The sequence below is a fragment of the Pogoniulus pusillus genome, chromosome 9 (genome assembly GCF_015220805.1).
Source record: "Pogoniulus pusillus isolate bPogPus1 chromosome 9, bPogPus1.pri, whole genome shotgun sequence".
NCBI lineage: Eukaryota > Metazoa > Chordata > Aves > Piciformes > Lybiidae > Pogoniulus > Pogoniulus pusillus.
Window position 1 is genome coordinate 29,694,599 of NC_087272.1, and position 26,638 is coordinate 29,721,236.

General features: G+C 47.7%; 1 protein-coding gene across 3 annotated transcripts in view; it reads left to right on the top strand.

The window, feature by feature from the left end:
- Positions 1-8,096: 8,096 nt before the first annotated feature.
- STIM2 (stromal interaction molecule 2) overlaps positions 8,097-26,638 on the top strand; it is a 75,641-nt gene continuing 57,099 nt past the window's right edge. For all 3 annotated transcript variants that reach the window (XM_064149105.1, XM_064149106.1, XM_064149107.1), the window contains exon 1: positions 8,097-8,419. In XM_064149105.1, the coding sequence (XP_064005175.1) occupies positions 8,155-8,419 (265 nt within the window). In that variant the 5' untranslated portion in view covers positions 8,097-8,154. The remainder of the gene's footprint in view (positions 8,420-26,638) is intronic.

Sequence of the window (26,638 nt, forward strand, 5' to 3'; positions counted from 1 at the left end):
AAGATTGCAGAGTTAAATCCCTGAGAGGTGAGCAGACTCCTCTCCCAAGTTCCCATTCAGGATGCTTATTGTACTCAGTAACCACAAGGCAAGTGTTTAATCTTCAGAACAACACACAGTGCACATCTGTCTCTGAAAATGCAGCATGTTGCAGTGTTTAGGGTCTATGAGGCTGGGAGCAATCCAGAAATGATCACAATACAAAGCAGGCATGAGGCCTGTGGCTCAGGAAGGGCATTAGGTGGTTTCCATGGCTTTTGAGGGAATTAAAATATTTACTAAATAGCAGGGGAGATTCCCTCCAGGTCTGCTGACCCCCTAATTCCCATGGCTCCCTGCAAACACAGGATTTAGACCCAGCCCATTCCATACTGGGGTTTGGGAGCAGGGTTTTTTTCTCTTTGTTTCATTTTCAGTAGGTTTGGAAATGTTCTAAGGAGGCCGAGTTGGAGCCTGTTGGGCTCTTGTTTGAGCAAGCAGTGCTATGACAGAAGGTGGTCTGTCCTTCTTTGCCTTGGTACCTTGTTATTCATCTCCCTTGTGCCCCTTCTGCCTTCCTCACTGGGGTGCTTAACCTCACCTTCCTGACCTCTACCTTCCTGATGGCTGGACAAGGGACTTTATGCTCTAACAGCCACCTTCAGCTGGACTGCTGGTGCTGGCTGCTCCATCAGCCATGGGTGCTGCTCTGCCTCTGGGCCCAGGGCTTCAGAGGCTGCATGCATCTGGAGAATCACTGAATTAACCAGGTTGGAAAAGACCTTCGAGATCACAGAGTCCAACCTCTTCCATCCCAGCTGTAGCAGCACCTCTGCTGCCTTGTGGCACATCTTGAAGGTGGCTTTTTTGAGGGACAGACAGAGGCATGTCCATGGAAAAAATGGAGTCTGTGTTAAAAGTGAGATTGAAAATGAACCAGACCCTTAGGCTTCAGATGTCCTGTTTGACTTTTAGATCTTTTAAAACCTGTCTTTTAAAGAAGGGCTGTTAACGAAGAGCTGTTGATTTCATGTTCCACTCAGATTCTCATTTTAGTGAAAACACTGACTATCAGGGTGATGCTCTATTTGTCATCTCCCATGCTTCAGCAACGCTCATTTCAAATATGTTTTTAGAATCCTGAAATGCCTGGTGTCCATCTCACAGCTGGATACTTTTCTTGGAGGGAGTTTTAATTCTTTACCTTGAGAGGCCAGTTCAAACCTGTTATCACACAGGATCACAGGATATTCGGAGTTGGAAGGGACCCAAGGAGATCATCGAGTCCAACCCCCCTGCCAGGGCAGGACAATACTATCTAACACAGATCACAGAGACACACATCCAGACAGGCCTTGAAAGTCTCCAGAGAAGAGACTCCACAACCTCTCTGGGAAGCCCATTCCAGTGCTCTGTGACCCTTACAGTAAAGAAGTTCCCCCTTGTGTTGAGGCGGAACCTCTTTTGCTACAACTTACACCCATTGCTCCTTGTCCTATCCCAGGGAGCAGAGATCAGAGCCTGTCCCCCCCCTCCCCCCCCCTTCTTGGCCAGCCCTCAGATACTTTTAAACATTTATCAAATCCCCTCTAAGTCTTTTTTTCTCCAGTCTAAAAAGCCCCAGGTCCCTCAGCCTCTCCTCATAAGCCATGCCCTCCAGTCCCCTCATCATCCTTGTAGCCTTCTGCTGGACCCTCTCCAGCAGATCCCTTTCCCTCTTAAACTGGGGAGCCCAAAACTGAATGCAGTATTCAAGGTGAGGTCTCAGCAGGGCAGAGTAGAGGGGGAGGAGACCCTTCCTTGATCTGCTGGACACACTCTTCCTAATGCGCCCCAGGATCCCATTGGCCTTCTTGGCCACAAGGGCACATTACTGTGCCATGGGTAACTTCTTATCCACTAGGACCCCCAGGTCCTGTGATCTGTCATTTCACTTCCAAATTCCTAAACTTCTGTTTCATTTTTGCTGGTTTAATTAGTGGCCAGATTTTGGTAGTAGAATTATGGCTAAGTTGATAATTGTACTGATTAGCTCAGGCTCAGCTGAGCCTTTCATGGCTCAGTTTAGCTGAATTGTGTCTCTTGGCCTGTCCCTCCCTCCCTGCAACCAATAGAAGCAGCCTACTGATCCCATAGGTATGGGTAAAGATAAATTTCTTGCTGCTTACTGCAGGGCTCTGAGCTGTCAGAGGGTGTCCTATGGTGTCAAATTGATGCTTTGAAAAAAAAAACACAAAAAGTGAACAGTCTTGGCCAAAAATGGACCCAATCTTCCTTCAGCTCTTAGGAAAATACAGTAAAAACCCCAACTAAATGAGCCAATTAATATTGCACCTACCAAAGTAACCTGTGTGCTGTCCTCAATGTTGGGTTGCTGCAGAGTGCCAACAGTCATTTCTGGAGAGATGGCTTCATGGAGGCCCACGGTGCTCTGCCAAATGACGTTGTCCTTGGCTGAGCAGTTGGAACAAATTGTTTCTGTTGGGATTATGACCAAAATCAATGGAATATTTCCCAAAGGAGCTAAAGCTTCCAATTTGTGCCAGACAAAGCACGCAGCCCATCCCTATGCTTTGTTTGCAGCTAAAAGGGCTGGATTGTTGCTAAGAGACAAGGAGGGGGTTGATAGCCAAACCCAAACGCAACGTTGTGGCCCCATAGGGATGGTTCAGTATCATAGAACAGAATCATAGAGTGGTCTGGGTTGGAAGCGACCTCCAAAGGTCATCTAGTCCAACCCCCTCTGCAGTAAGCAGAGGCATCCTCAACTAGACTAGGTTGAGGTATCTGATAGTTCATTTCCCTCTACAGTTGTGTGATCCATTAATGACACATCCTAGGACTCTTTTTTCTCAGAAAAGCTCTGTTTGGGATAGTTAGGGTCATAGTAAGTCCAATTCTAACAGTAAACCAGCACAAATACACATGGTAAAAGGCAGTACTATTAAATTTTCTATCTGGAATAATTTATCACTTGAATCTGCTTGATAATGTGTCTCGTGTCACAATGTTTCCCCCTTTTCTCCCTTGTTTTCAAGTGCATCTGGGTTACGAAAACGTAAGCAATGCTTTGAAGTCCAATCCCAGCTCATTAGTGCTCACGTCAGTTCTAACTGGGGGCAACCACCACACTCACAGCTTGTGAACTAAGTCCCAGCTGCTTTTGGCACACGTTAGTGGTGAAGAAGTTCTCTCTAACTTGTGACACAAAGACTTATTTTGGTGTTTAATTGTAGTTTCTGAAGGCACTGCAGGTAACTGGCAGACAAGTGGAGTTCTCAGTAGTGGCACCACGACTACCTAGGCAGCAGAGTTTGCCCCCACTTCTGCCTCATCAAGTGCACCTCCACCCTGGGGAAAGTAGCTCCTGAAAGAGGGCTTGTGGAGAGACTGCAGCTTCTGGTCTCTGCAGCACAGGGAGGGATGTCTGCTCTTTGTGCCTTTAATAAGGGCACTTCTGCTGACTTTGGAGGGCAGCTTTATCCAGCACTTCAAACGTCAATCAGAAAGGAAAATCTGATTCACAATTCTTCATCTTTTAAAAGCTTGAATAGGTTTTGTTAATCATACAACAGCAGAAATGTCTTTTTTGATGTTCATATACATTTTGAAATGCAGCCTTTTGCCACCAGGTGTTTCTATTCCAAAGCTTTTCTCTGCTCCAGCATTCAGCATCCAGCATCCAGCACAACTTTGTCTGGTCGAGGTTCCTTGAGTTACAGCCTACAACACACAGGAGCCTTTCTGATCAGTCCCTGAGATGGATGATGATTCTCATCAGTTAGGAAGGAACCCTGGAACCACTATAAACATCAGTTCTGGGGCCATTCCTGGTGGTGACAAGGACACAGGGTAAGCATTGCAGTGGAAAGTCAGGTCACGTCACGGCAAGTGCTCTCTGTCCTGGCAGGCCAGAAGCATTCAGACCTGAACACACAGTTAAAGATGGAAGCAGCAGATGGTTGGGCTTTGCAACCATCCAACTCCATAAAGACCTAAGAAGTTTGAAATCTTAGACAGCCAAATCCATCAGAGAACCTCCTGTCAGTGCAGGGACTGCCCTTGAACATCCCACCTCATTGTGCAGCCTCTGGAGGAAGGTGCTGCTGCATGTCTCAGGTTTGCAGCTGGAATGAGATCGGCAGACAGAAGCAGGAAAGTTGCAGGCATCACGATGAGTGCACATTTTCTTGGCCTGGATATCAGCCTCTGTGTTCATCCCAAGCTGAGAGCACTGTCAGGCAAGTGCTGGAATATATTCCCATTACTGACCTGAAAACTCATCCCTTCCACAAGGCTTTGGCTGAGGGAAGGGTCAGGATGGTGGCTGCTATGAATAACTTCTTTGGCTTGCATGAATTAGAGTGTCACACAGCGCTCCAGAACATGAGGCTGGGACAGAAGAAGGCTCATTTCCAGAGAGGAAATGGAGAGCAGTGAGATCTGGGAAAAGAAAAGACCAAAGCTGGACCTATGTGGTATGTACAGCAGTGATCTGTAACATTAGAGGCTTTGCACTTCGACACACCCTTCCTGTCTCTGCAAAATGGTGCCCTGGGAGGTGGCTTCCAGGCTTTCTGCCCCCCAAGTTTGTGCCGAATGACTGTGTCTAGATGTCACTGTTTGAAATGGTAACTTTATCCTCTTTCCTCACAGCTGGTCAGCATGATTGTCCTGTGCTCAAAGCAGGTCACCTCCTGACTCTCTCCCTTGTTGCCTGCCAGGCAAGAAATGGGCAGGCAGGAAGTACTGCCTGACTCTGCTTGAGGTGAGGTTAGAGCTGGAGCTTCACTGATACTCAGAGGAGAGAGTTGTGCACACTGGGGAGGTTATCTGTGCTGTTTTCCCTCTGATAGCTCCTGGTCAGGGAGTCACCTCCAGAGCTGCCACTTCAGTGCTCAAATGGGTGGGATTCTCACATTGCTTGGAACTGAAAGAGAACAAGTGTCTGTCAGTGATGGGCTGGTTGTGTCACCTTGCTGCTCACCAAACCCTGGGAGTGGTTATGCTGAACTCCAGTGGGCTGGTGATGGCTTTACTGAGGGTGCAAAATTCCCTTGAAGCTGTTTTGGTGTTTACAGGTGGCAACCAGTTCTGGCACCAAAAGGTAGAGGAAGGCATGCTCTGAGACCAAATGAGGAGTAGGACTCAGTCATTTCATGGTCTCTGAAACTGTCCCTTGGTAATGGATGTGTTCATTTCCATAGCTAATGTGGTATGACTCCCACTGCCCTTTAGCTGCCAAGGCCTACAACAACCCATCACCTTGCTGTGATCCACTGGACATGCCAAGTGATAGTCAGATGGCAAGGTCCCTGCTTCTCCACCAGCAGTGTCCTGCCAAGCTGTTTGGCTCCTGCTGCAGCTTACAGCAATCCAAGTGATGCCCCAAAGAGCTCATTCCCTCACTCTGCCATGGCTTGCCTTCAGCCTTGGCAGCTGGGAATGTGCCTCCAGCTCCTTTGTGAGCACACTGGGTCTGTGTTTGCTCTGGAGATAAACCAGATCCAACTGCAGCCTGCCTGGCCAATGTCCTCCGTCTGGGGTGGCGCCTTTGTGCCATGAAGAACTCAAAGCTATGAGCCAAGCTTCCCTGTGAAGCGGATACTCAGCTGCCATGAAAATGTCCTGACCATTCTCTACTTTTCAAGGCTTTTGGTTTATATTTGTACTTTAAGTGTTACAAAGAATGCCAGTGACTGCACTGGCTGAAATTGGGAGACACGACCAAGAGTTCTGTGCAGCTGTGCTCTGGGGTGACGCTGATGGAAAGAGGTTTTGTGTTTTGTCATTCCAGCAGCATGCTGGCCTGTCACCAGGAAATGCACTCAGCTGAGAGATACCCAGGTCCATGATAAGAAGATCACCAGGGCCACTACTCATCAGATAAGGAGAACGTTTGATTAACTTCCATTCTCTCACTTGGTGTCACCTCTGGCCCACCTCTGGCCCATCCTTTCTTAGTCCCCTGAGGGCTAGGACCACAGGGCCACGTAACATACCTAAGAATTTTCTCCTGCCTGGCAACTTTCCTTCCTCTTTTCCCACTTTATTGTCCAAAGGTGCTTTCAGGGTGGTTGTTTGTTTTGGTGTTGGGTTTTAAATTCTTTTTTTTGGACCAGCCAGATGGATTGGAGATAGCTATGGTCACCAAACAGCTCCGAGGATTCGTTCCTCTCCTTTGATTTATCTGAACAGAAAAAAAGAGTGTAGCTGGTGGTGATACAGCTGCTGACAGAAATGGCAGCTCAACAGCTTTCTGCTCTGAACAGCAGTGGAGGACAGAACTTGGAAGAGCATCTCAGGCTATCTGTATTAAGGAGAGCACTCAGACAATGCGACCAAGATGGGGAGAGTCCATCAGTATTGGGCAGAACTGGTGATTGAAGCAACACAGTTAGCTGAGCTCCAGCCCTGGTCTCTTCCCTCTGCAGAAAGACCAACATCACTTGCGCGAAGTGCTGCTGCAACACCGTCACCAACACAGCACACCCTAGTGCCAGACCTGCTGAGGAAGGTGGCTTCATTTCGAGCAGAAGGTGAAATGAAACTCCTTGAGCTTTGCTCCTAAGCCCAGGGCAGTGCCGTGCTCAGCAGCACCAGGGTGTGTGTGGGCAGCAGGTCTGCACAGTCACAGGGGCACCAGGGCAGTGGTGACCCCTGGGCTGCTGCTCCAACGCCATGGTGCCTGTGTTCAGGCAGCCACTACAATTAGCCAGGAGCAAAGTGACACCAGCTGTGGAGCCTTCCCCATATCTCTCGGGTTATTAAGCTGGTAACCACGGGTTTTGGCTATGGCCGATGGTGATCACTGCGTCCATTCTGACCCACCTCTCCGAGTCACTGGGATTTCTTCACTGTTCTGAGAGGTGAGCTGAACTGTACCCAGATGTGCTGGCAGCTCGGTGATGCCGTTAGCAAAATTCCTGCTGAGGGCCCCTTTGCTGCCTCAGTGCCCACACATCGCCACTCACCATCACGCACCAGTTGCAGCCTTTTCCAGCTGTCTGCAGCTTGTTCCAGCTGTCTGCACCCAGAGCGGGAGAAAGCAGTCCTGGTAATTTGGAGCAGACCGAGCCGGGGGCCCACAGGCTGTGCAGCTGCATGGACTGCGCGACCTAGCCAGGCAGTGGGAGAGCCTGAGGTGCTCCAAGCCCTCTTTCTTTTGTTCTTTACAAGCATGCTGATCTCTTGCATAGCAGATCTCTGTGCCTAGGGGCAAAGACTAGAGGAGAAGACTCCAAACGAGCCTGGAGGCCCCAGTCCGGGCCACTTCAACAAATTAGATGTTTACAGGTCCTTAGGGTGGGGCGGGAGGTGCTTGTGAAGGCACTGAGGTGGCTGGCTGATGCCATTGTGCTGCTCTGATCACCCGTGAACAGCTGTGGCAATCTCGGGGGCTGCCCGGGCTGTGGAAGAACGCAAAGGTCACGCTTGTCACCAAAGCAAGGGGCGGTACCCTCTAGCACAGCCACCTCCATCCAGGCTCTCTCAGGAAGAGCACAAAGCAAATCTTTCTGTGAGTCAGTTTTGGGAGAGTAAAGGCCAAGAAGCTGACTGCGAAAGCCCAGCACAGCTCTACCACCCCGGCTGCCTTCTGTAATGAGGCAGAGCAGTTCGCTGCAAACACAGTGGGCACCAGTCCGGAGGGCAGGGCCAGCCGCTGGGCGCTGCAGGGGCCCCTGGAGACTCCAAGTTTTCTACACTGGATACCAGGGTAAGGTTTGTGTGGCTCTCATCACCCCTGCAGCACTTCTCCTCACCCACGGTGTGTCCGAGATGTGAGGCAAAATGTGGCCTTCACAGGCTGTGACACTTCCATCAAACACCTCATACTGGCTTAAATTCCCCTGAATTTGGGCAAACCCCAAGCCACTTTCACTGCTGGGCAGGCGCTGCCTGGAGGCTGCTGAAGCACAGCAGGGACTGGGAGGGGAACGGCTGCGAGGGCTGGGCAGGGACAGCAAATGGGTCTCCGGGGCCGGCTGAGGCCGCTCCAGGCATTCTTGCCCACAGGACCTCCATGCGTTACCGAAGCACCTTCCCGGCGCCACCGCCCCGCCCGGTGCCGTCCGGGCGCGATGACGTCATGGCCGGTGACGCGGCGCCCGGCGGCTCAACGGCGGCGGCCGGAAGCGGCGGGAGGCGGCGTGTGGCCGGCGCCGGGGCGGGTCGATGTTGCCGGAGCTCCAGCCCCTTCCTTCCTTCTCGGCCTCACTTCGTTCCTCTGCAACAGCCGCACCGATGAGCGGGATCCGAGCGTCTAGCGGGTGGCCCGGGGCGGCCCCGGTGCCCACCTGTCTGCTGTTGCTGGGGCTGCTGCTGCCCGCCGCTGCCGGCGGGGGATGCGAGTTAGAGCCTGCGGACGGCGGCGGAGCCCGACGAGGACCACGGGGAGGCGTCGCCGCCTCTGCGGGGGACCCGGCGGCGGCTGCGGCAGGTAACGGCTCCGCGCATGGCGGCGGGCGCGCGGGAAGCATCGCGGCGGCGACGGGCGGACGAGCGCCTTCCTGCAGGGGCTCGGCGCCGCGACCCCCCGCCACGGGGCCGGCTCGGTGCGGCTCTGCGGAGGGCCGGGTTGCGGGGGTCCTGCGGCGGCGGTGGCGCTGCGGTACTGCCCCGGTGGGGTTGGCTGGGCTGCGGCCCCTCCCGGCACGGAACCCGCGCAGGATGTCCGCAGGCTGCCGGTGAACGGTGATGCTGTGGGGAGCCGGGGCCGCCGCTTCCGCCTTGCCTGCCGCGCTGCCGCCGTCTCTGCCTGCGGAGCTATAACGGGTGCGAGCCGGGGGATGTTCCTGGACAGGAGCTGGGCGCTCTCCCGGTGGGGACCGGGGCTGCAGCGGTTCCGCACCTACAGAGCCCTTCCCTGGCAGATGCCCTTTGCTCTCCCTGTGGCATTGGGGCCGTTCCCGAGCAGAAACCGGGCGCTATCCATCAGGCCCGGGGCTGCGGCTGGCCAGGAGCGGGCAGGGTGCTGTGATCCCCTGGGACACTCCCGGTGCCGTTGTAACGCAGCCCGGCGCAGCAGTGACCTGGGTGCCCACCCCGGGGGCTTCCAGGGCGTAGGGGAAGTGTGCTGCCCTCGCTCCTGTTCCCTCTGTTGTAGAATTGGCCCTGCCGTCGTGTCGAGGGCAGGCTTGCGGCTGCAAAGTGCAGCCGCACCAAAACATGCAAAGTAATCTCATTTTCAGCAGCTCTGACGGCTTCTGGAGGGGGTTTGGGAGAGGCAGAGGTGTGGTGCTGAGGGACGTGCTTTAGTCGCAGCCTTGGCAGAGTTACAGAATGGTCGGACAGAATGGTCGGACAGGATGGTCGTGGGTTATTTTTTCCAACCCGAACGATTCCGTGATTCTGTGTACAATATGTGTGCTGCATCTGCTCTGCAGTGAGCGGTGGGAAGCCTTGGTATTAGAGGATTCTCTGAGGAGCAAGGCATTTGTATGCTGTGAGGTACTCAGAAGTTTGTGGTGTCTCACTGTGGGCTGCTCAGAAAGCTGTCAGTGGAGGGAGGCAGAGTGGGTAAGGAAGAGCAGAAAACCATTCCCCTTCCGATTACAGCAGTGTGCATCGGTCGGAGGCCTAAAACTGTGACGGGGGAGGTTTAAGTTGAGTATGAGGAAAATTTTCTTTCCTGCAGAGTGGTTGGGCATTGGAACAGGCTGCCCAGCTGTCCCTGAATGTGTTCAAGAAATGTGAGAACGTGGCACTTTGGGACATGGTTTAATGGCCGTAGGGGTGTTGTGTTGAAGGTTGGACTCTATGATCCTAGAGGATCGCAGATTCTATGGTTCTAAGGTCTTAATGAAGCTGCAGATCCCCATTCAGAGCAAAATTCAGACGGTTGAACTCGATGATCTTAGAGAGCTTTTCTAACCCAAACAATTCTAAGATTCTGTGACTGAGATCCTGAGTTGAAATGACTGAACTCCAGGGCTGAAACACACAGAGGCTTCTTCTCCACATCACCCTGAGAAACCATTAGTTGTAGTTGCAATTGATGACGCTTCCTTGCCATGGCTGTGAAGTGGAGATGCAGGCTGTGTGATCTGGTGATGGTTTGAGGACGCAGCACTCCTGGAACCTGCATTGTGCAGTGTAAACTACAGGAACTGGAACGTCTGCAGCTGCCAGCCCTCCTGGGGGGACTGTGGAAATCCTGCCCTGGAACAGCTTTTTGTTTGTCAGAACAGAATTCATCTGGCTGGAGGTGGCTCTAAGTAGTTCTGGCTGGGTATGGTGCTGATGCCTCCTTCCCCTCTTAGGTTACATGGAAGAAAGTCGATTCTGGTATATTTTATAGACTGTACAAATGCTGAGGTGCCTGTCAGCTGTGGGAGTGTCTCTTCCCCCTCCCAGCAGTGGATCTGGTGAGGAAATAAATGTATTTGAGAACTCTGGTGCGTTGTAAGTGAATCTGTTGAGCTACATGGCTCAAACTGGAAGAAGATGGATTGGGATGAGCCACGAGGAGGAAATTCTTCCCCATGAGGGTGGTGAGGCACTGGAACAGGTTGGCCAGAGAAGCTATGGAGGCTCCAAGGCTGGCGGTGCTCAGAGCCAGGCTGGCTGGGATCTTGAGCAAGCTCATCTAGTAGGAGCTGTTAATTTGCTTGATGAATGCGTGTTTCAGTAGGTCAGAAGTCCTTTCCCTGTCTAGTTACTAACTCTGAGCAGTTCAAAGTTTCTCTTGGCAAAGCTGAAGGAACTGCTGGAGGCTAGGAGGAAGCCATCAGCCATATCCAGGGGGTGATTGCAATTCTGGTGTCTGTCACCCCTTCAAAGCTGAAATGGGCAGCCGTGGCATGGGGTGAGGGGGGGATTGCCAGCGCTCCTCTGGAGAAGAGCAGAACAAGCTCTGGACTCAGTCAGCTGGGTAGGTTTGGGAGTCACAGCCCAGAAGATACTAAGCTGTTAAACATCAAATGATCAACAGGCAGCAGAGCTGAAGGAAGTCGTCCGGAATGACAAACTGAGCTGAACAAGCATCATTGTGCAGCTGGCAAAGGTGGGCACTCACTTGGAGTGTGCTGATCCAGCTGTGATTACAGAAGGCAGTGATTTGTTTTCTGTTTTGATTGCACTTTTGTGTCCATTCTGAGCGTTCCACAGGCTGAAAAACCTGAAGACAAGCGTCAGTGTGGGCTGAGAGGCTTAGAGCCTGGGGCTGAAGCACCAAAACTATTGAAGTTTTGCTTCATTTTGGGAGTGGGAGAGGCTGTGGGAGGGGAATGTGTGTCAGAAACCGCTCACAGAAGCACATTGATTTGTCTCTTTTTAAAACTTTTCCATTTATCTGTGGTTAAGATGTAGGTGAAGAGGAAGTAAAGAGTGGTGGGTGAGAGCTACGTTAAATACGGGCTGGAAAGTTTTACCTGTCACAGGCAACTTCTGGGGGTTGTCCAGTAAGTTCCTAGCCTTGGAGGTTTTTGTTGCCCGTGGAGGTGATGGGGTCCTCATCCCTGTAGGTGTTTAAGAAACATGTGGATGTGACGCTTGGGGACATGGTTTAATGGCTGTGGAGGTGTTGGGTTGATGGTTGGACTTAATGATTTTAGAGGTCTTTTGTAACCAAACAATTCTGTGATTGTAAGAAGGTAACAGATCATCTGAACACTACTGAAGGTATTTGGTCATAGGCAGGACAGTTAGACCAAGACAGCTGTGTTCCTCTGGCTGGGACATCACGGGAGCTATTTTCTGTTCTTTCTGGCTTCACTGGCTCGCTGCTTAATTTGGTAGAAAGCTTTGAGGAACCCTCTGTTCTGAGCCGGGAGATAACGCTGGCTTCTCACAGTCAGTTTATTGACTTTTAATTAAGTTGCTTTTTAATTCCGCTTAATTGCGGATTCTTTGCTTGTTTGAAAGTCTAAATTTAATCCATGATGGTGGATTAATTTGACTGCCTTTGAGGTGAGACAGAGGACCTCTCTCTGCGTAATAGATTTATCTCAAATAATGGCTTAGAGTTTCAAACCAGCCCATTTTCAACTGCAGCACTGCTTGTGTTTGCTGGAGAAACAGTGGGCACCAGAATTAACCTTTTCCTGACACTCAGGATATATACACTCAGATATATACAATATTAGTTTTTTTTTTTTTTTAACCAAGTTTCTACTCTGGAACCTCTCAGTCATTTGAACACTCAGCTGTTCAGATTGGTCAGACTTGGGCATTTTTTAAGCAAAGATTTCTGGAAAACTTCTGTTTTAAGGACTAGGTCCAGAGGATGTGGCATAGATTGTGTGGGGCCAGCACCTGTGGTCTGAACATTGCAGCCATAGAACCATAGAACCAACCAGGTTGGAAGAGACCTCCAAGATCATCCAGTCCAACCTAGCACCCAGCCCTATGGCTTCACAAAGGTGAGTGTGAAGCTACAGAAATTACCTTTCTGATCTAGAATAATCTATAGGGAAGTTGGTGGTTGTGTGTGAGACTTCGTGTGCTGGACTAATGCAGAGGGCAGTGATTTTGTCAGGTAGCAAAATGTTTGCAGGGTTGTTTTACACTGGCCTGAAAAGTTTGTGAGCTAGGAGGAGACTTCTGATGCTTCCTAGCAAGCTGCTGTTCATGGCTAAGAGGTTTCTTTAGTGATGAAAACTCTGCATTGCAGGCTTTTTTTTTTTTTTTTTAATAAATTCCATTACTTCTGTTTGGTTTTGGTTAATCTCTTGGTGATCTGCTCTCACTGTTTATATTGGGAGGACAAATTTCAAGTCTATTTTCCACTAGATGATGTTGACTACAAACTACCACTGCTGATAGCATCTCAATCCAGTCATCCATACCTGAAATCTATTTATTCTGATTTCAGTTTCATATTTTTTTTTTAATGTATTCCTGTAGTGATAAAGAATAGGAGAAACCCAGCAAAGTGGCTTTGAAAGCACAGTTGGTGAATGATGACTGCTAGATACCAGCTGGAGTTGGCTGCAGTGGTGGAGGATTTTGAAGCAAATACTAAAAACTAATAATCACTTGGGAGAAATTTTGGCCTTTATGTAGTGAAGTGGCACTGGAACCTCACTCAGAGATAAGAACTCAAGCTCTTGTAACTTGGGTTGCCTGCCCATAGCTGAGTGTTTTTGTCATTGTAGCTCTCTAACGCTTCTGCTGGTGTCCCCTGACCTTCTTCCGTGACAGTCAGCTTCACCTCTTACTGAGATGGTCCTGCTCTTACTGTTGGGGTCTATCCAGGGTGTTTAGCTTGAGTTTTGGTTTTCTTGCCTTGCAGTAGAAGGCTGTAGCAGACCCTTTCAGATACCTCTCCCCGGCATGTTTTTGGCTTGGTCTCATCCCTCCATCATCAGATTTTTGTTGCCCTTTCAGCTCTAAGCTTTCTGAAGACAGCTCTGCACTTCTGGGGCCTCCTACCAGGTTCTGGATAGCTGCTCCCACGCACCTTGGGCATGACTCATTTGCTTCTAACCAGCCTCAGTGATGCTGATTTGTCACAGCTGGGCTGAGCTGCCTTCTCTCTGGCAGAGGAAGACCAGACCCACTGACAAATCTTGATAAGATTCCCCGTGATGATATCCTCACTACGAAAAACACCTAAAATTCCAGCTTCCTTTTTTAATGTGTTTATTAAATTCTTTACAGCGAGGTTGTGGATATCCCCTCCCTGAAGGTGTTCAAGACTGGGTTGGATCAAGCTATCCTAGTGGAAGGTGTCTCTGCCCATGGTGTGGGGGGTTGAAAAGAGATGATCTTTAAGGTCATTTTCAACCCAAACCATTCTGTGATTCTATAAAGTAGAGAATCTGATCTTTTAATTGATTATTAGCTTGTGTACTATCCATTTGATGTTTATACCTGCTCTTAGTCAGCAATAGAACGGGAAACATGCTGCAAAGGGCTGCAATGCACTGGGGAAGCTGGGAAAACTGGTCCAGTTTTCTTTCTTTCTTGGTAATTTTTAATGGAAAAAACTGCTCTGTACTCAGAAGTGTCTGAATTTGCATCAGAATTGGCTCCAGTTGACTACAAGAGTGCTGATAGAGGGGAAGGCTTCGCTGGAATGAGTCTGTTCCATCCTACCTGTGCAAGTGGCCTTTTGAAGTGCAGGCACTCGAGATGTTTATCGTGACCACACATGGCAGGTGCTGTGAGTAAACCAACACTCTGGCCATATCCTAAACCAAACATAGAGCAAGGTGTGTTCAACTTATGTAATAAGTTGGGGCTGTGCTGCCCGTGGATACCACCGAGGTTCTCCCGTTGCCATGGAAACGTCTTGGGTAGCTGTAGGGAGGGGGGAATCAAGCGGTGCTGTGCTGGTAAAATTGGGAATCAGCACAAAGTGGTGAGAGTTTGGGCACTACAGCACTGGCGTTGGTCTGCTGCTTTTCCTTGGGCACTTCATACGTAGCATGAGAATGCACTGGGGAGGAAGTGACCGCTAAAGGTCATCTAGGTGAACCCCACATCTAACTGAAGACAGTTATAGTGTTCATGGTTTGGTTTGGTTTCCTTGTGCTGTTTTGTTGTTGTGAGTTTTGTCTCTCTCTCTCTTTGTATTTTTTTTTAACCCTCCTCTCTTCCTTTCCCTTTTTGCCCCTCCTTTCCTTTTTCTCCCCCCCCCCCGTTTCTTTTTTTTTGTCTTTCCTTTTTCACCTCCCCCCCTCCTTCCTTTCCTTTTTCACCTTCCCCCCTCCTTCCTTTCCTTTTTCACCTTCCCCCCTCCTTCCTTTCCTTTTTCATCTTCCCCCCCTCCTTCCTTTCCTTTTTCACCTCCCCCCCTCCTTCCTTTCCTTTTTCACCTCCCCCCCTCCTTCCTTTCCTTTTTCACCTCCCCCCCTCCTTCCTTTCCTTTTTTGCCCCCCCCTTTCCTTTCCTATTTTGGCCCCTCCTCCTTTCCCTTTTTTTTTTCCCTTCCCCCTTTTCCTCCCTCACTTTTCAGCCCCGTTTCCTTCCCATCCCCAGAGCACAGCATTCCTCAAGGCCCTGTTTGAGGAACCCTCAAATCTGTCTAATGAGATGTTCTCCAGAGTTTTCACTGCAGTCTGGAAATGGAAGCTCATGCTTTTGTCTGAGGAGCTGAGACTTTGAGCCCAAGCACTGATTAAAGCAGAGCTGTTGGCTCTCTTGGGTGAAAGAGTTTGAGTTAACAGGAGCTACTGATCTCAGTCTCATTGCTTTCTAGTAAGGATTTTTGTGTCTATTAGGAGCAAATGTCCTCTCTATGGAGGTTGTGCTGTACTGCTGCATGAATCCTGCACTCTGGATGCAGGGGTCAGAGGGAGCCCATCACTTGTCCCAAAGCACAAGCAGCACTGGGATGAGTGCTGAGGGTGCCTGGGTTGTGGGAGACTTGTGTAGTAGCTCAGGATTTGTAGGAAAGCAACAATAGTTTTGATCCTTTTCCTCTGGGCAATGCTTTCTGCTTCCTACCTTCTGCATCATGAAGCACATAAGAGCTGTTGGCAGCCCTCCGCTGCTGCCTGCAGTGAAAAAAAGCAATGCCCAGCGTCTGGGGGTTTGTGTGCTTTGTGGTTATTGCTCGTTTCTAAGAATTTGTCCTGTGCTCAGCTTCTAAAAAGCTAGGCTGAGCAGTAACCAGGAGCTTATCTGAAACCATTTGAAGCTGTGTTTGAAAGCCAGCCTTGTAGGAGAGAGTTCATCACTGTGGAGTAACAATTTGGCTTTCTAAGCTGTGTATTTTCTCCTTGAAATGGGAAACTTTCCATCCCTGAAGGTGTGGTGGCAATGAATGCTCCCTTTTGCTTTTGTGGTTCAGAAGAAAGCAGGGGCTTAGGTATCTGTGATTATTCAGCACACACGGTAATGTTACACAGATAAAGGAACGGTTGTGCTGTGTTCCATCAGCTGACTGTGAGCTGGATTAGCTAAAACTGAGACTTCTGTCAAGGCTCAGCATGTTGTGTATGAAAATTTCTCTCCAACCTGGGGTCTTGAGCAACCTGCTCTAGTGGGAGGTGTCCCTGCTCATGGCAGGGGGCTTGGAACTGGATCGTTTCAAAGGTCCTTTCCAACCCATATAATCTGTGCTTCTGTAATATTTAGAAAGGAAATGTTCACACAGACATTATTTTATCTTTAATAGCAAATAACTCCTCTAAACTTCCATCAGAGTTGGTTATCAATAGCTCCAGTGTTTCTTGTCTTTTTTTTCCCCGTGTGGCATTTACACGAGTGGCTCAAGAAGCGAATTTCTTTCTTTCTTTAAATATTTGCAGTACAGTCTCTGTTTACATTCAGTGAGCCTTGCTAGGAAATTAGCAACCTAGCTTTTACTAGTCTGCTGAATTAGTACCTTGCGCATAGGCGTCTGAATTGCAACACGTTCCTCCCCCTGCCCTCGCTGGGTGCAGCAAGCAGGTGAACTTCTGTTTGCGTGCCCAGCTCTAAAGCAAGTACAAAGCACAAGTCTCACAGTCACCTGCTGTTTCTCTTTAGTTACAGCCTGGAAATGACAAGCTTGACGAATTTTCCCTCGGTTTGAAAGGCTGATGTTTGTACTTGAAGAGCAACAGGCAAGGAACACTAGACTGCAAACAAATAAACAAACCCACCCAAACCGTGTGAGCTCTGGTGATTTGGAGATAAATACCGGAGTTAATTCTCCTGAGTGGGAGACTCCCTTCTCCTGTGGTTTTAATTTTAGATGGCTATATTTAGAAGGCTGCAAGGTAACTTGTTGCTGCACCATTGTGTGTCTGTGTGAGAAATGCTTTTGGCTTCGGTTGTTTGCATTGCCTAAAGACAAATGATTTTGAAGTGAGAATTCAGTGCCTTTTGTTTAGTGTTGAGGCTTGCTGGCTGTTTTGCTGCACATGCAAATGAGACTCTGAAATGTCCTATAGCTCCACTACTTGTGTTCTGATGTGGCAGGAAGGAAGAAGATAGCCTTTCCTATGGGGACTTGTAGCTGCAGATGGATCGAGGCAGATATGTCTCCCCCAGGGTGCATACTTTCAATTTTCGTTTGAAAGACTGAACTTTGCCGGTGTACTTTCAGAAGTGAGGTGCCTCGATCACTTCTGCCTGGCTCATGTTGCCCAAGCATATCTGTTGGGACACTGCTGTGAGAGCCACTTCAGAAATGGGAGACAGGGAAATTGATTCTATTTACTTAAGCTTATGAACCTGCATTACAGATTCAGTGCAATTTCACTCCAAACGTGCACTTTAGGTACACTCGTGTTTTGGCATTGGTCTTCGAAAACTGCAGTCCCCATAGCTTGGCTGTGCTGCAGGTAGGGACGAGAGCCCTGTGACTCTGCTGCTCTGATGTTGGTTTTACCTGCCCCTGGTGCAGGCTACTCTGCAGAGCAGACCTCATCCTTTGTGCTGCTGGCTTGGTCTCTTCCTGCCCCTCTGCCCTGGTTGCTCCTTCTGTTCTAACAGCTGGAGCTGAGCTGGTCTGGAGGAACTGATGGAGCTGGAAACTGATAATTTTTTTTTCCAGCAGGATCAAGTCCTTGCTTGAGTGCACAGGGGCTTCTTTGAGCAGCTAACAGGTTGGCAGGAGATAGCAGTAACCCTTTGTGTGGAGTGCTCAGGGAATAGTGACTGAAAAGGCTAAGGGAGACTGAGCTACTTGCAAAAAGCATAATGAAAACCAGATGTTGCCAACTGTGAAGCTGAAAGCAATTACACTTAAAGCTGTTTTGGAGATAATTAAAATATGTAGAAGGAGACTTAGATTCATGGAACTGCAGAATGCCAGGTTGGAAGAGAGTCCAAAGATCCTTTGATACAGCCTCTCTAGGTGATAGTTGTAGAGCTAAGATTTTAGTAGGTCTTGTTGAAGATATTGGTTATTGTAGATGATAGCAGCTTAGTCTGTAGGAAAAAAACACCCTGTTTTGGAATGAAACTTTTCTTTTGGGAGTTAACTTGTTGTGTTTCTTTACCAGTGGATTTATTACAACAGAGTTCCTGTCTCAGAACTGAAATCACTTGCCTGGCACAACTGTTTACTTCTCTAAATCAAAGCCGATCAAACGTGGGTTTATTAACACAGGACATTGAAGACAGGTCTCATCCTGGTTCAGGAAAGGAAAAACCCTACCTGAGCTCTCAGTGGAGCCAACTGGCTGCATTGAAGCTTTGTTATAAAAGAATCCAAGTCCAACTGGTTTGTTTGCTTTGTTAAGTAAACATCCTTTCTAAGGAACTCTGCATCTGTGGTGTGTTTCTTGTTAGTAACAAAAGCACTCAGGCACTGGTTTGGTGTTGCCTCCTATCTGTTTATAGTAGCTGTCATCAGTAGTGAGGGCTCTCATTTCTCTGGATCTTGACAAGTGGTAGGACTTCCTTATTGCCACAAAATGGAAATAAAATGGCTGTGGTCAGGCCAGAGGAACTGATGTTTGCTTACAAGAGAGTGATAAGCAATTGTGGGCAAAGTGTCACCTTCATGGAGAGAGGAGAAGCGCATCTTCATCACACTAGGTGGTTACAACCAGGAGCATTGTACTGTTTAGCTCAGGAGTGAGTTGAGCTGGATGATGAATGGGGGCTCTGAACTGCTATTGCCTGCAGAGATCTCTGATGGATGTCATGATGCTGTAGGACAGAGTGATGGGATGGTAGTGTCCACATACCAAAACAAGGAGAGGAGCAAGGAGCTTGTTTTTATTCAGTGTTTTCACACTATTAAGGTTGTACAGACTGGGTTTGACTGAAGCTTTAATCAGCCCTTGGGAGTTGAGATTCCTGGGAGTAATGGTGAGGTGTTCATCAGAAAAAGCTTTGTTGGTGGTCAGGAGGAAGCACCACAAATGATGGAGAAAACGAAGTAGTGTGCTAAATGTTGTCTCTGGAAGGGATGTGCAGAGCTGGGACAGGCTGCCCAGGGAGTCACCATCCCTGGAGGAGTTCAATAAACAGGAGATGTGGCTTAATGGCCATGGTGGTGTTTGGCTGATGGTTGGACTCGATGATCTTGGAGATCTTTACCAACCCAAACAATTCTATGAACTAGAAAATGTTTGAATAAAGCTTGCCAGTGCTTTTGTATGTAGGGGGCCATGTGTGAGAAGAAACCAGGACTTGGTGGGCTTAGAGCCCCTGCCCTGGGGCTACAGGTCTTTGGAAGCTGAAGCCAATATAAATACTGACAGCTGCATTTCAGCCTTCAGCCTCTTCCTCGTGCTGTGCAAGGCCGAGCTGGATGGGCACCTTTGCATCAGCGTGGTCAGTTCCTATGCTCTTGGGAGTTGTCTGTGCACTGCAAGGTCCAGCCGTGCTGTGTGAGACAAGGCAGTGTGACAGATATTTGCTGCTTCCCATTGCTGTTCCAGGTTTGGTGTAAAGTGCCTGCTGAGAAGGTGAGATGTTTTCCTGGAAGCATTTCACCTGGCCTCTGTTGTGGTAAACTGCACCAGAAGTTAAGCAGTGAATTTTTTTGGGAGATGCTACTAGGGGAAGGGTTTCAGCTTGAGGACTGGCAGAGTCATTGCTGATAACTTGTGCTATAGGTGGGTTTTGTTGACTTGTTGATTGGTACTGGTTTGCGGTCTCCTAATTGGTAATCCGAGCTGAAATGTCCTTCCAGCCAGAAATGAGGACTTTTTGTTTTGTTTTGTTTTTATTGCTATTATTTTGGGACAGTTTTAGTTTCTATGCCCAAAATGATGTCAGCAGTGGATTAATATTCTTAGAGAAGCCAAAGAACAGAACAGCCATTGCCTTATTACCCAAATCATTGCTTTCACAGATTCGTAGAATGGGTTAGATGGGAAGGGACCTTAAAGACAATCTTGTTCCAATCCCCCTGCCATGGGCAGGGAGACCTTCCATGAGGCCAGGTTGCTCAAGACCTAATTCTTTAACTAGGGAAACTATCCCTTGAGTAGTCATTTGAATAGAACCATTGGAAGTTTTAGCAGAAATGTTGTAATCAGTGCTACTCTAGTTTTGGTCATTTGCTATGATACAGTAGTTTTGGGTCTGTGCAGTGTCTGGGAAGGCTTCAGGCAGAGGACTAAGGATGCCAAGTGAAGATGTGAGTTTTCTGAATGCTAGGATGATGCTAACCTGTGTAAACGATGGGATACAGAGCCTTGCTGTCTGTAATGAAGGAGCCACCTGCTGCTCTCTTTGCCTTCAGGTCTACCTGTGGATGGAGATTTTAGGCAGCTGTAGTGTTGTAGGTAGCAGTGTGAGAATTCTAAAGAGCAGTCAACCAACCCCATGTGCTCTGGAGAATGAACTTTCCGTCTGGAGCTCCTTCCAGGCCTCTCTTTTTTTGCAGGGTGTTGAGGGAAAACAAATAGTTTTGCAGACTTTGTGGCTTCTTTTTTCCCTCTCCCCATCCACTTTTTTTTTTTTTTAATAAAAAAAAAAATTCCTTCCTCCAGAAGGTTTCCACAGCTTATTGGAATGAAAATTATTGTTTTGCTACATCTCTCCCAGTTGTGAATACTTTAAGTGGTGCTGTCTGGTCTTGCCATGGGTTCTGCTCTGAAGTCTGGCTGCAGAAAGGTTTCATAGATGTGCCCTGGTCAGTTTGTCTATTTCAAAATATTTTTGCTGTACACAAAAAGGAGAGCAGAAGTGAAACACATGGCTAGGAACAAGGGTGTTTTGTACCAGAAAATGAAGTGTGGTGTGTAGAGGAGTGAAAGGTTCAGCCTTGCCATGTCTGTGCAGTGTTCTCAGTGATCATAAGGGATAAGCTTAATTCTGCTCTGTTATTTGGGAGTGCAGTGAGCAGCTTCTTAGCTGCAGGAAGGAGCATGCATTCCCTATCCAGACAGAGATATAATTATGTTTTCCTTGGCAAGTTTTGCATTCACAGCTTTGGAGAAAACGGACTTAAAGATGAAGTTGTTTGGCATTCTCTGCGTAGGGCTGAGAACTGGAAACACAAACTGTGAACTGCTGTGGAGAACATCAGTGTGTGTCCTGGGAACACTCTGGAGGAACTGGCAATACAGATGCTTGAGCATTTCAGAGAGCTCCTTTGGTTTGGTTGGGCAGTGGATTTCAGGTCAGAACGTGAGCATGGAGTATCCTGTGTTATGTAGAACGAAAGCAGATCAGGTGCTTCCCTGAAGTTCTGTGTTTAAGCCCAGGGTTGTTGGATATGTGGTGGTGAACAGTCTTCCCTGATCTTCCTTGGTGTTAGTAGGTGCCGGGTAGAGACATTAACTGGAGATCAGGAAGAAATTATTTACAGTGAGGGTGGTGGGACAACTGGAACAGGTTCCCCAGGGAGGTCGTGGATGCCCCTTCCCTTGAAGTGTCATGGCCAGGTTGCATGAGGCCTTGAGCAAGCTGCTCTAGTGGAAGCTGCCCCTGCCCATAGCAGGGTGGTTGAAACTTGATGATCTCTGAGATCCCTTCCAACACAAACTGTTCTGTGACGTAGTGGAGAGTAAATGATGACATTTGTACTGGTGCCTGTGCAGGTGGCAGCACTGTGGCTGAGGTGGCAGGGCAGGTGAATGGTGTACTTGTATGTATGCTGGCCTGCTCTGTTTGCATGAATAACAAACCTTTGGCTCTGCCATGGTTGCTTTGTTTCATGTTCTTTGGGGATGCAGCAGTGTTCGGGGAGGTGGTGTTGCAGACCATGCAGACTTCAAGATGCAGTGGGAAAGCATGCTCAAAGAGCAACTGCTCTGCACACTTTACTGCTTCACTTACTCATTTTCATAGATTTGTAGAATGATTTGGGTCGGAAGGGACCTTAAAGATCATCGAGTGCCAACCCCCATGCCGTGGGCAGGGACACCTTCCACTAGAGCAGCCCGCTGAAGACCCAATTTAACCTGGCATTGAACACCTCCAGGGAGGAGTCAACCACAGCCTCCCTGGGCAACCTGTTCCAGTGTCTCACCACCCTCACTCTAAAGAATTTCCTTACACTACCTAGTTTAATTTGTTTCACTTGTTACATCTAGTTTCATTTGTTGTTTGTCACTGCTCAGTCCGAGGGCCCAGAGGTGCTGAAATGCAAGCCTGTGGTGTTACTTGATCAGAAGCTCTAAGCGTGGGATTCATTTCATGTGTCTTGAGGTGTTGGTGTCTGAGCTGGAGTCTGGGCTCCTTCTAGAGCAGTGAACTACTTGTGTCATGAGGAAGAGATCTCTGGCTATGTGGAGCACACCAAGCACTGCTCCCTGTGTCATTCAGATTTCTCTGGAGTCTGAAGGGACCACAGGGCAAAAATGCTCCTCTGCTGGCTTTCATAGATTGCATTGGCTTGGAAAGGACTCTCAAAGGCACTTGTATGAGCACTGCTCTAGAAGCAGTCCATCACTCTAAGCAGCCTCTGGCCTGATTAAGTTTAGAACACTTTGAGGTATTTTTGCCACATTTCTTTCATGTGTTTAAAGAGTTTGAATGCTACAGAGTGAATACTGACTGCTGAGGTTGGATTAAGTAATTAATACCAAATTAATTTGATATTGGTGTTCACAAGGCCTTCTGCAGTGCACTGAAGTAGTGTTTTCTGTATGGTTTCAAATGCTGCAGGGTTAGGTTTCAGCCCATTAGTAACACTACCTAGGAAGCTATAATTAATGTGTTACTCAGGGGAGGTGATGTTAACTCTTTCTACTCATCTTTGATGACCTTGTTAGCTATAATTTATAACTCTTAGAAGGTTTCAGGCATCTTAGTAGGTGGCTGATTTACTAGAGGGGATGATCTGTGCCTGCCTTCAGCTTTTGGACTGTTTCACAGACACTGTAGGAATGGTTGGGCTGCTGTAGAGGGAAATTATTTTTTGGTGTGTAATGTTTCATACAGAACTTAGTAAGATGCTTCTAAATGTCTTATCTGTTGAGTAATGCTGGTGCATTTGTATCGCCTTGCCTTCTGCACCCCAACAGATCTTGTGCATGTTTTCAGTGTTTTGGTTGTGCATCCCAATCCTCCTTACAGCAGCCTTCTCACCTCGTCTGATTCACCACTTCTGCTCTTTTTTGTGCTCCAGTTTCAGAATGGAAGAGGAATGCTGAACAGCTAAATACAGCCGCTCTCTTGCTAAACTTCTGATGCAGGAGATCATGTGGATCTTGTAAAATGCTGGGTACAACAGCACCTAACTGCAAACACCATGTAGGCTCCAGAAGGAATTTCCATGCTTTGCTAAATGGTTTTTGTGGCTATAAGGTGCTTAGCTGGTTTTACACCTACCTGCCTGATAAAGAATACCAAAGGTAAAGAGTAGCCTGTGATAAGTTTGTGTGGTTCTGGAACTCTTAACAGAAACATTGTAGATCTGCAGATAAGATGGAAGCATAGCTCTAGAAGAAAGGAGAGAACAATTCCACCTCTGCATTAATTGCATCTGGGAACTTGAAGTCACATTTTGTACTTCACAGCAGAATGTTGTGCTAAATTAGAACCGGTGATGTTCTCGCCCACAATTGTTCAGTGCCATGCAACTGTGGTGGGGTTAGTCACAAGCAGAACATGCTCTGCCTACTCTATCTTTGCAGCTTCCAGAGCTTTGGAATTGCTCTTAATGCTTCATTACCATTCCTATGCGGTTTGCAGGGGGAAGGAGAGTTGTGGGCAGTGTCTTTTTTTCTGATAGCCAAGACATGTCTCTGAAAGATATCGGAGACAGAGAAAACACCCAACATCTTCAGGAACACGTCTGACATAATCTGCAGCTTGTTAGGAGGCTGCAGTTGCGTGGTGGCTGAGGATTTTTAGTAGTGGTTCACAGTAACTGATGGGATTCTCCAAAGCTTCTGTTTCCTTCTTGGGCTGGTGCTGAAATCTGCAGAGAGCTCCTGCTTGTTTTACCTAGCTAGTCAAGTGAGCAGAGATCAGCACTGATGCTGAAGGTCTGGCCTGTACTGTAGAGCACAATGGAACGTTGGAGGTGTCCCTGCTGGCTGCAGGGGCATGGTACAGGATGACCCCTGAGGATCCCTTCCAACCCAATGCAATCTGTGATTCTGTGTGTTTCATGTCATCCAGGAACCTGCTTCTAGGAGTCTGCAGGTGAACTTTAAATAAAACCCCTTTATTAACTGAAAATATACTTAGCAGTTGTGGTGGGTCTAGTCAGAATGATTTATTCTGCCATGGAAGATGTGTATTTTTCCTGCTTCTTTCCTTTTTTTTTTGTTAATTGTCAGGCCTTGGATGCCTACCCAACCTTACCTTCACTTTTGGTAGATCTTCCTTTCTTCCATTCTTCCATTCTTCCTTTCTTCCTTTCTTCCATTCTTCCTTTCTTCCATTCTTCCTTTCTTCCATTCTTCCTTTCTTCCATTCTTCCTTTCTTCCTTTCTTCCTTTCTTCCTTTCTTCCATTCTTCCTTTCTTCCATTCTTCCATTCTTCCTTTCTTCCATTCTTCCTTTCTTCCATTCTTCCTTTCTTCCTTTCTTCCTTTCTTCCTTTCTTCCTTTCTTCCTTTCTTCCTTTCTTCCTTTCTTCCTTTCTTCCTTTCTTCCTTTCTTCCTTTCTTCCTTTCTTCCTTTCTTCCTTTCTTCCATTCTTCCATTCTTCCATTCTTCCATTCTTCCATTCTTCCATTCTTCCATTCTTCCATTCTTCCATTCTTCCATTCTTCCATTCTTCCATTCTTCCATTCTTCCATTCTTCCATTCTTCCATTCTTCCATTCTTCCATTCTACCATTCTTCCATTCTTCCATTCTTCCATTCTACCATTCTACCATTCTACCATTCTACCATTCTACCATTCTACCATTCTTCCATTCTACCATTCTTCCATTCTTCCATTCTACCATTCTTCCATAGCTTTCACTTTTCTGTTCTTTACAAGGTGGTTCACTTCAGGTAGAGGGTGAATGATGTGAAGGTGTGAGTACTGGAGAAATATTGGTTTTTTTTTTCCCTAATAAATGCCATGCAGAGCTATTTAGATTAGCTGAGGCTTTATTATTGCCTGAACTCATACTGTATTCTGCCCAGTTAATGAATGCCCCTGTCATTGCATTCAGAGTTGGTGCTTGACCCAACACTTAATGTTGGGAGCTGTTTCTGTATTCAATCTAACACACTGAATAGATGAAAAAAAGCTTTTTTCTATGTGGCATTACAGCATTCATTAATATCTCTGAGCTAGAGCCCTTTCTGTATTTAGCCATGCTAGTAAATGAGTGAATATGGCATGTTTCATCGTTGCAACCAGCATGGGCAGCTTGCAGCAGAAGGTGGGTCAGGATGGACTCCATGCCTGGCACAGTGGTGAATGTGACAGCCAGCTGCCACTGCTGCCCAGCCAGGAGAAGCAGGGAAATTCGAGGCAAATAGGAGGAACTGGTAAGAGGTTGCTGGAGTGGCCTCATGAATGTTCAGCAGAAGGTTGATACTGGCTGAATGTGGTGGAGAAGCTAGCTAAAACTGGGCAGTGGGATGAAGGACAGGCCAGGGAAAGAGAGGGTGGCATAGGTCATGATGTGTAGTGCATTGTGGAAAGAGAAAAAGACCTTGGCATTGATGGTCCTTAGACTTCCAAGTCATTAGGTTGGTGGTGACAGACTTGTTTTGTGTGAGGTTTGAAGGGTTGCAGACAATTCCCAGCTGTAAGCAAGTTGGGGACACTGGAATTGTTCCTTGTCTCTCATTCCTTCACTGTGTTTGTTCATGGAAGTAAACAGTACTTTGTCACAGTTGTTTAAGAAGCAAGTATAAAGCAAACAGAAAATGCTAAATTGAAGCATAGCTTTAATTATGTGGCTTATTTTTATGAGAACTGGTGATTCTGTAATTTTCCACCCTCAGGGTGCCTGCTGAGGGACAGTGCGGCTGCTTCATCCCACTCTCCTGCATACCGTGATGTGTCTGGTAGCTGATTCTCTGAGAAAGCACCTCTTGTTTCTAGGGTGGGGTGTAGTAGTTGATTTAACCTTCTTAAAACCTTTCGTTTGGTTAGTGGATGCACAAGAATGGATTGCTCAAAAAAATCAGTACTACTGAAATGATACTGCAAGAAGCCTTGAAAGCTTTTCTCACCTTTCTGCAAGTAATTCAGCCTCACTTCTTTAATTGCCACAGACTCGGATAGCAGACAAGGAGGATTGTGTGCATGCAATGGAATGAAGCTTCTGATGTCGCTGTAGAGCTCTACAGACAACTGAAGTGTTGTGTTCAGAACAAAATTATCTCGAGCAGTGTTTTTGCTGCTTTATTAAGAAGCAAACTTGCATTTCTGTCTGTTAGGCAGAGCCATTTTGCTCAGATGAGACTTCTAGAAGACAGAAATGAGTTCTGTGGCATCTAAAACCTTGGTGTCTGCTGCTTTAAGAGAAAAATCCTCCTGTGTGTTATCCACGGTGGTGTAATGTGGAAATCATGGAGGCTCTTCAGGAAATTGTGGGGTTTTTTTTCCAGAGACAGCTCCTTTGGTCAACACTTGATGCTATTATTCACAGGTGTTTTTAGAAATGTTGTTCTGCTTCTGTCCAGATGTGGCTGGTTAAAGCCTTGTTGAAGCACCTCATTGTTATCTTGCACATCTGTGAAGTAGCTTCTCTGGCATCATGGAATAGCTGTCTGCCTGGGGTGTGAGAAAAGGCTATTGCAGAGAGCCTAGCACAGGGCTTGGGTTAACACCTCCTAACAAAACACCTTTGCTCCTTGCAGTGTGTCTAGAGGTGTTAAGACTCCTTCTAGGTTGTTTGATTTTTATCTTACCTCATGCAAACAGATTTATGTTCCAGTGTGTAGGTCTCATGCTGAGAAAGGTTTGGCAT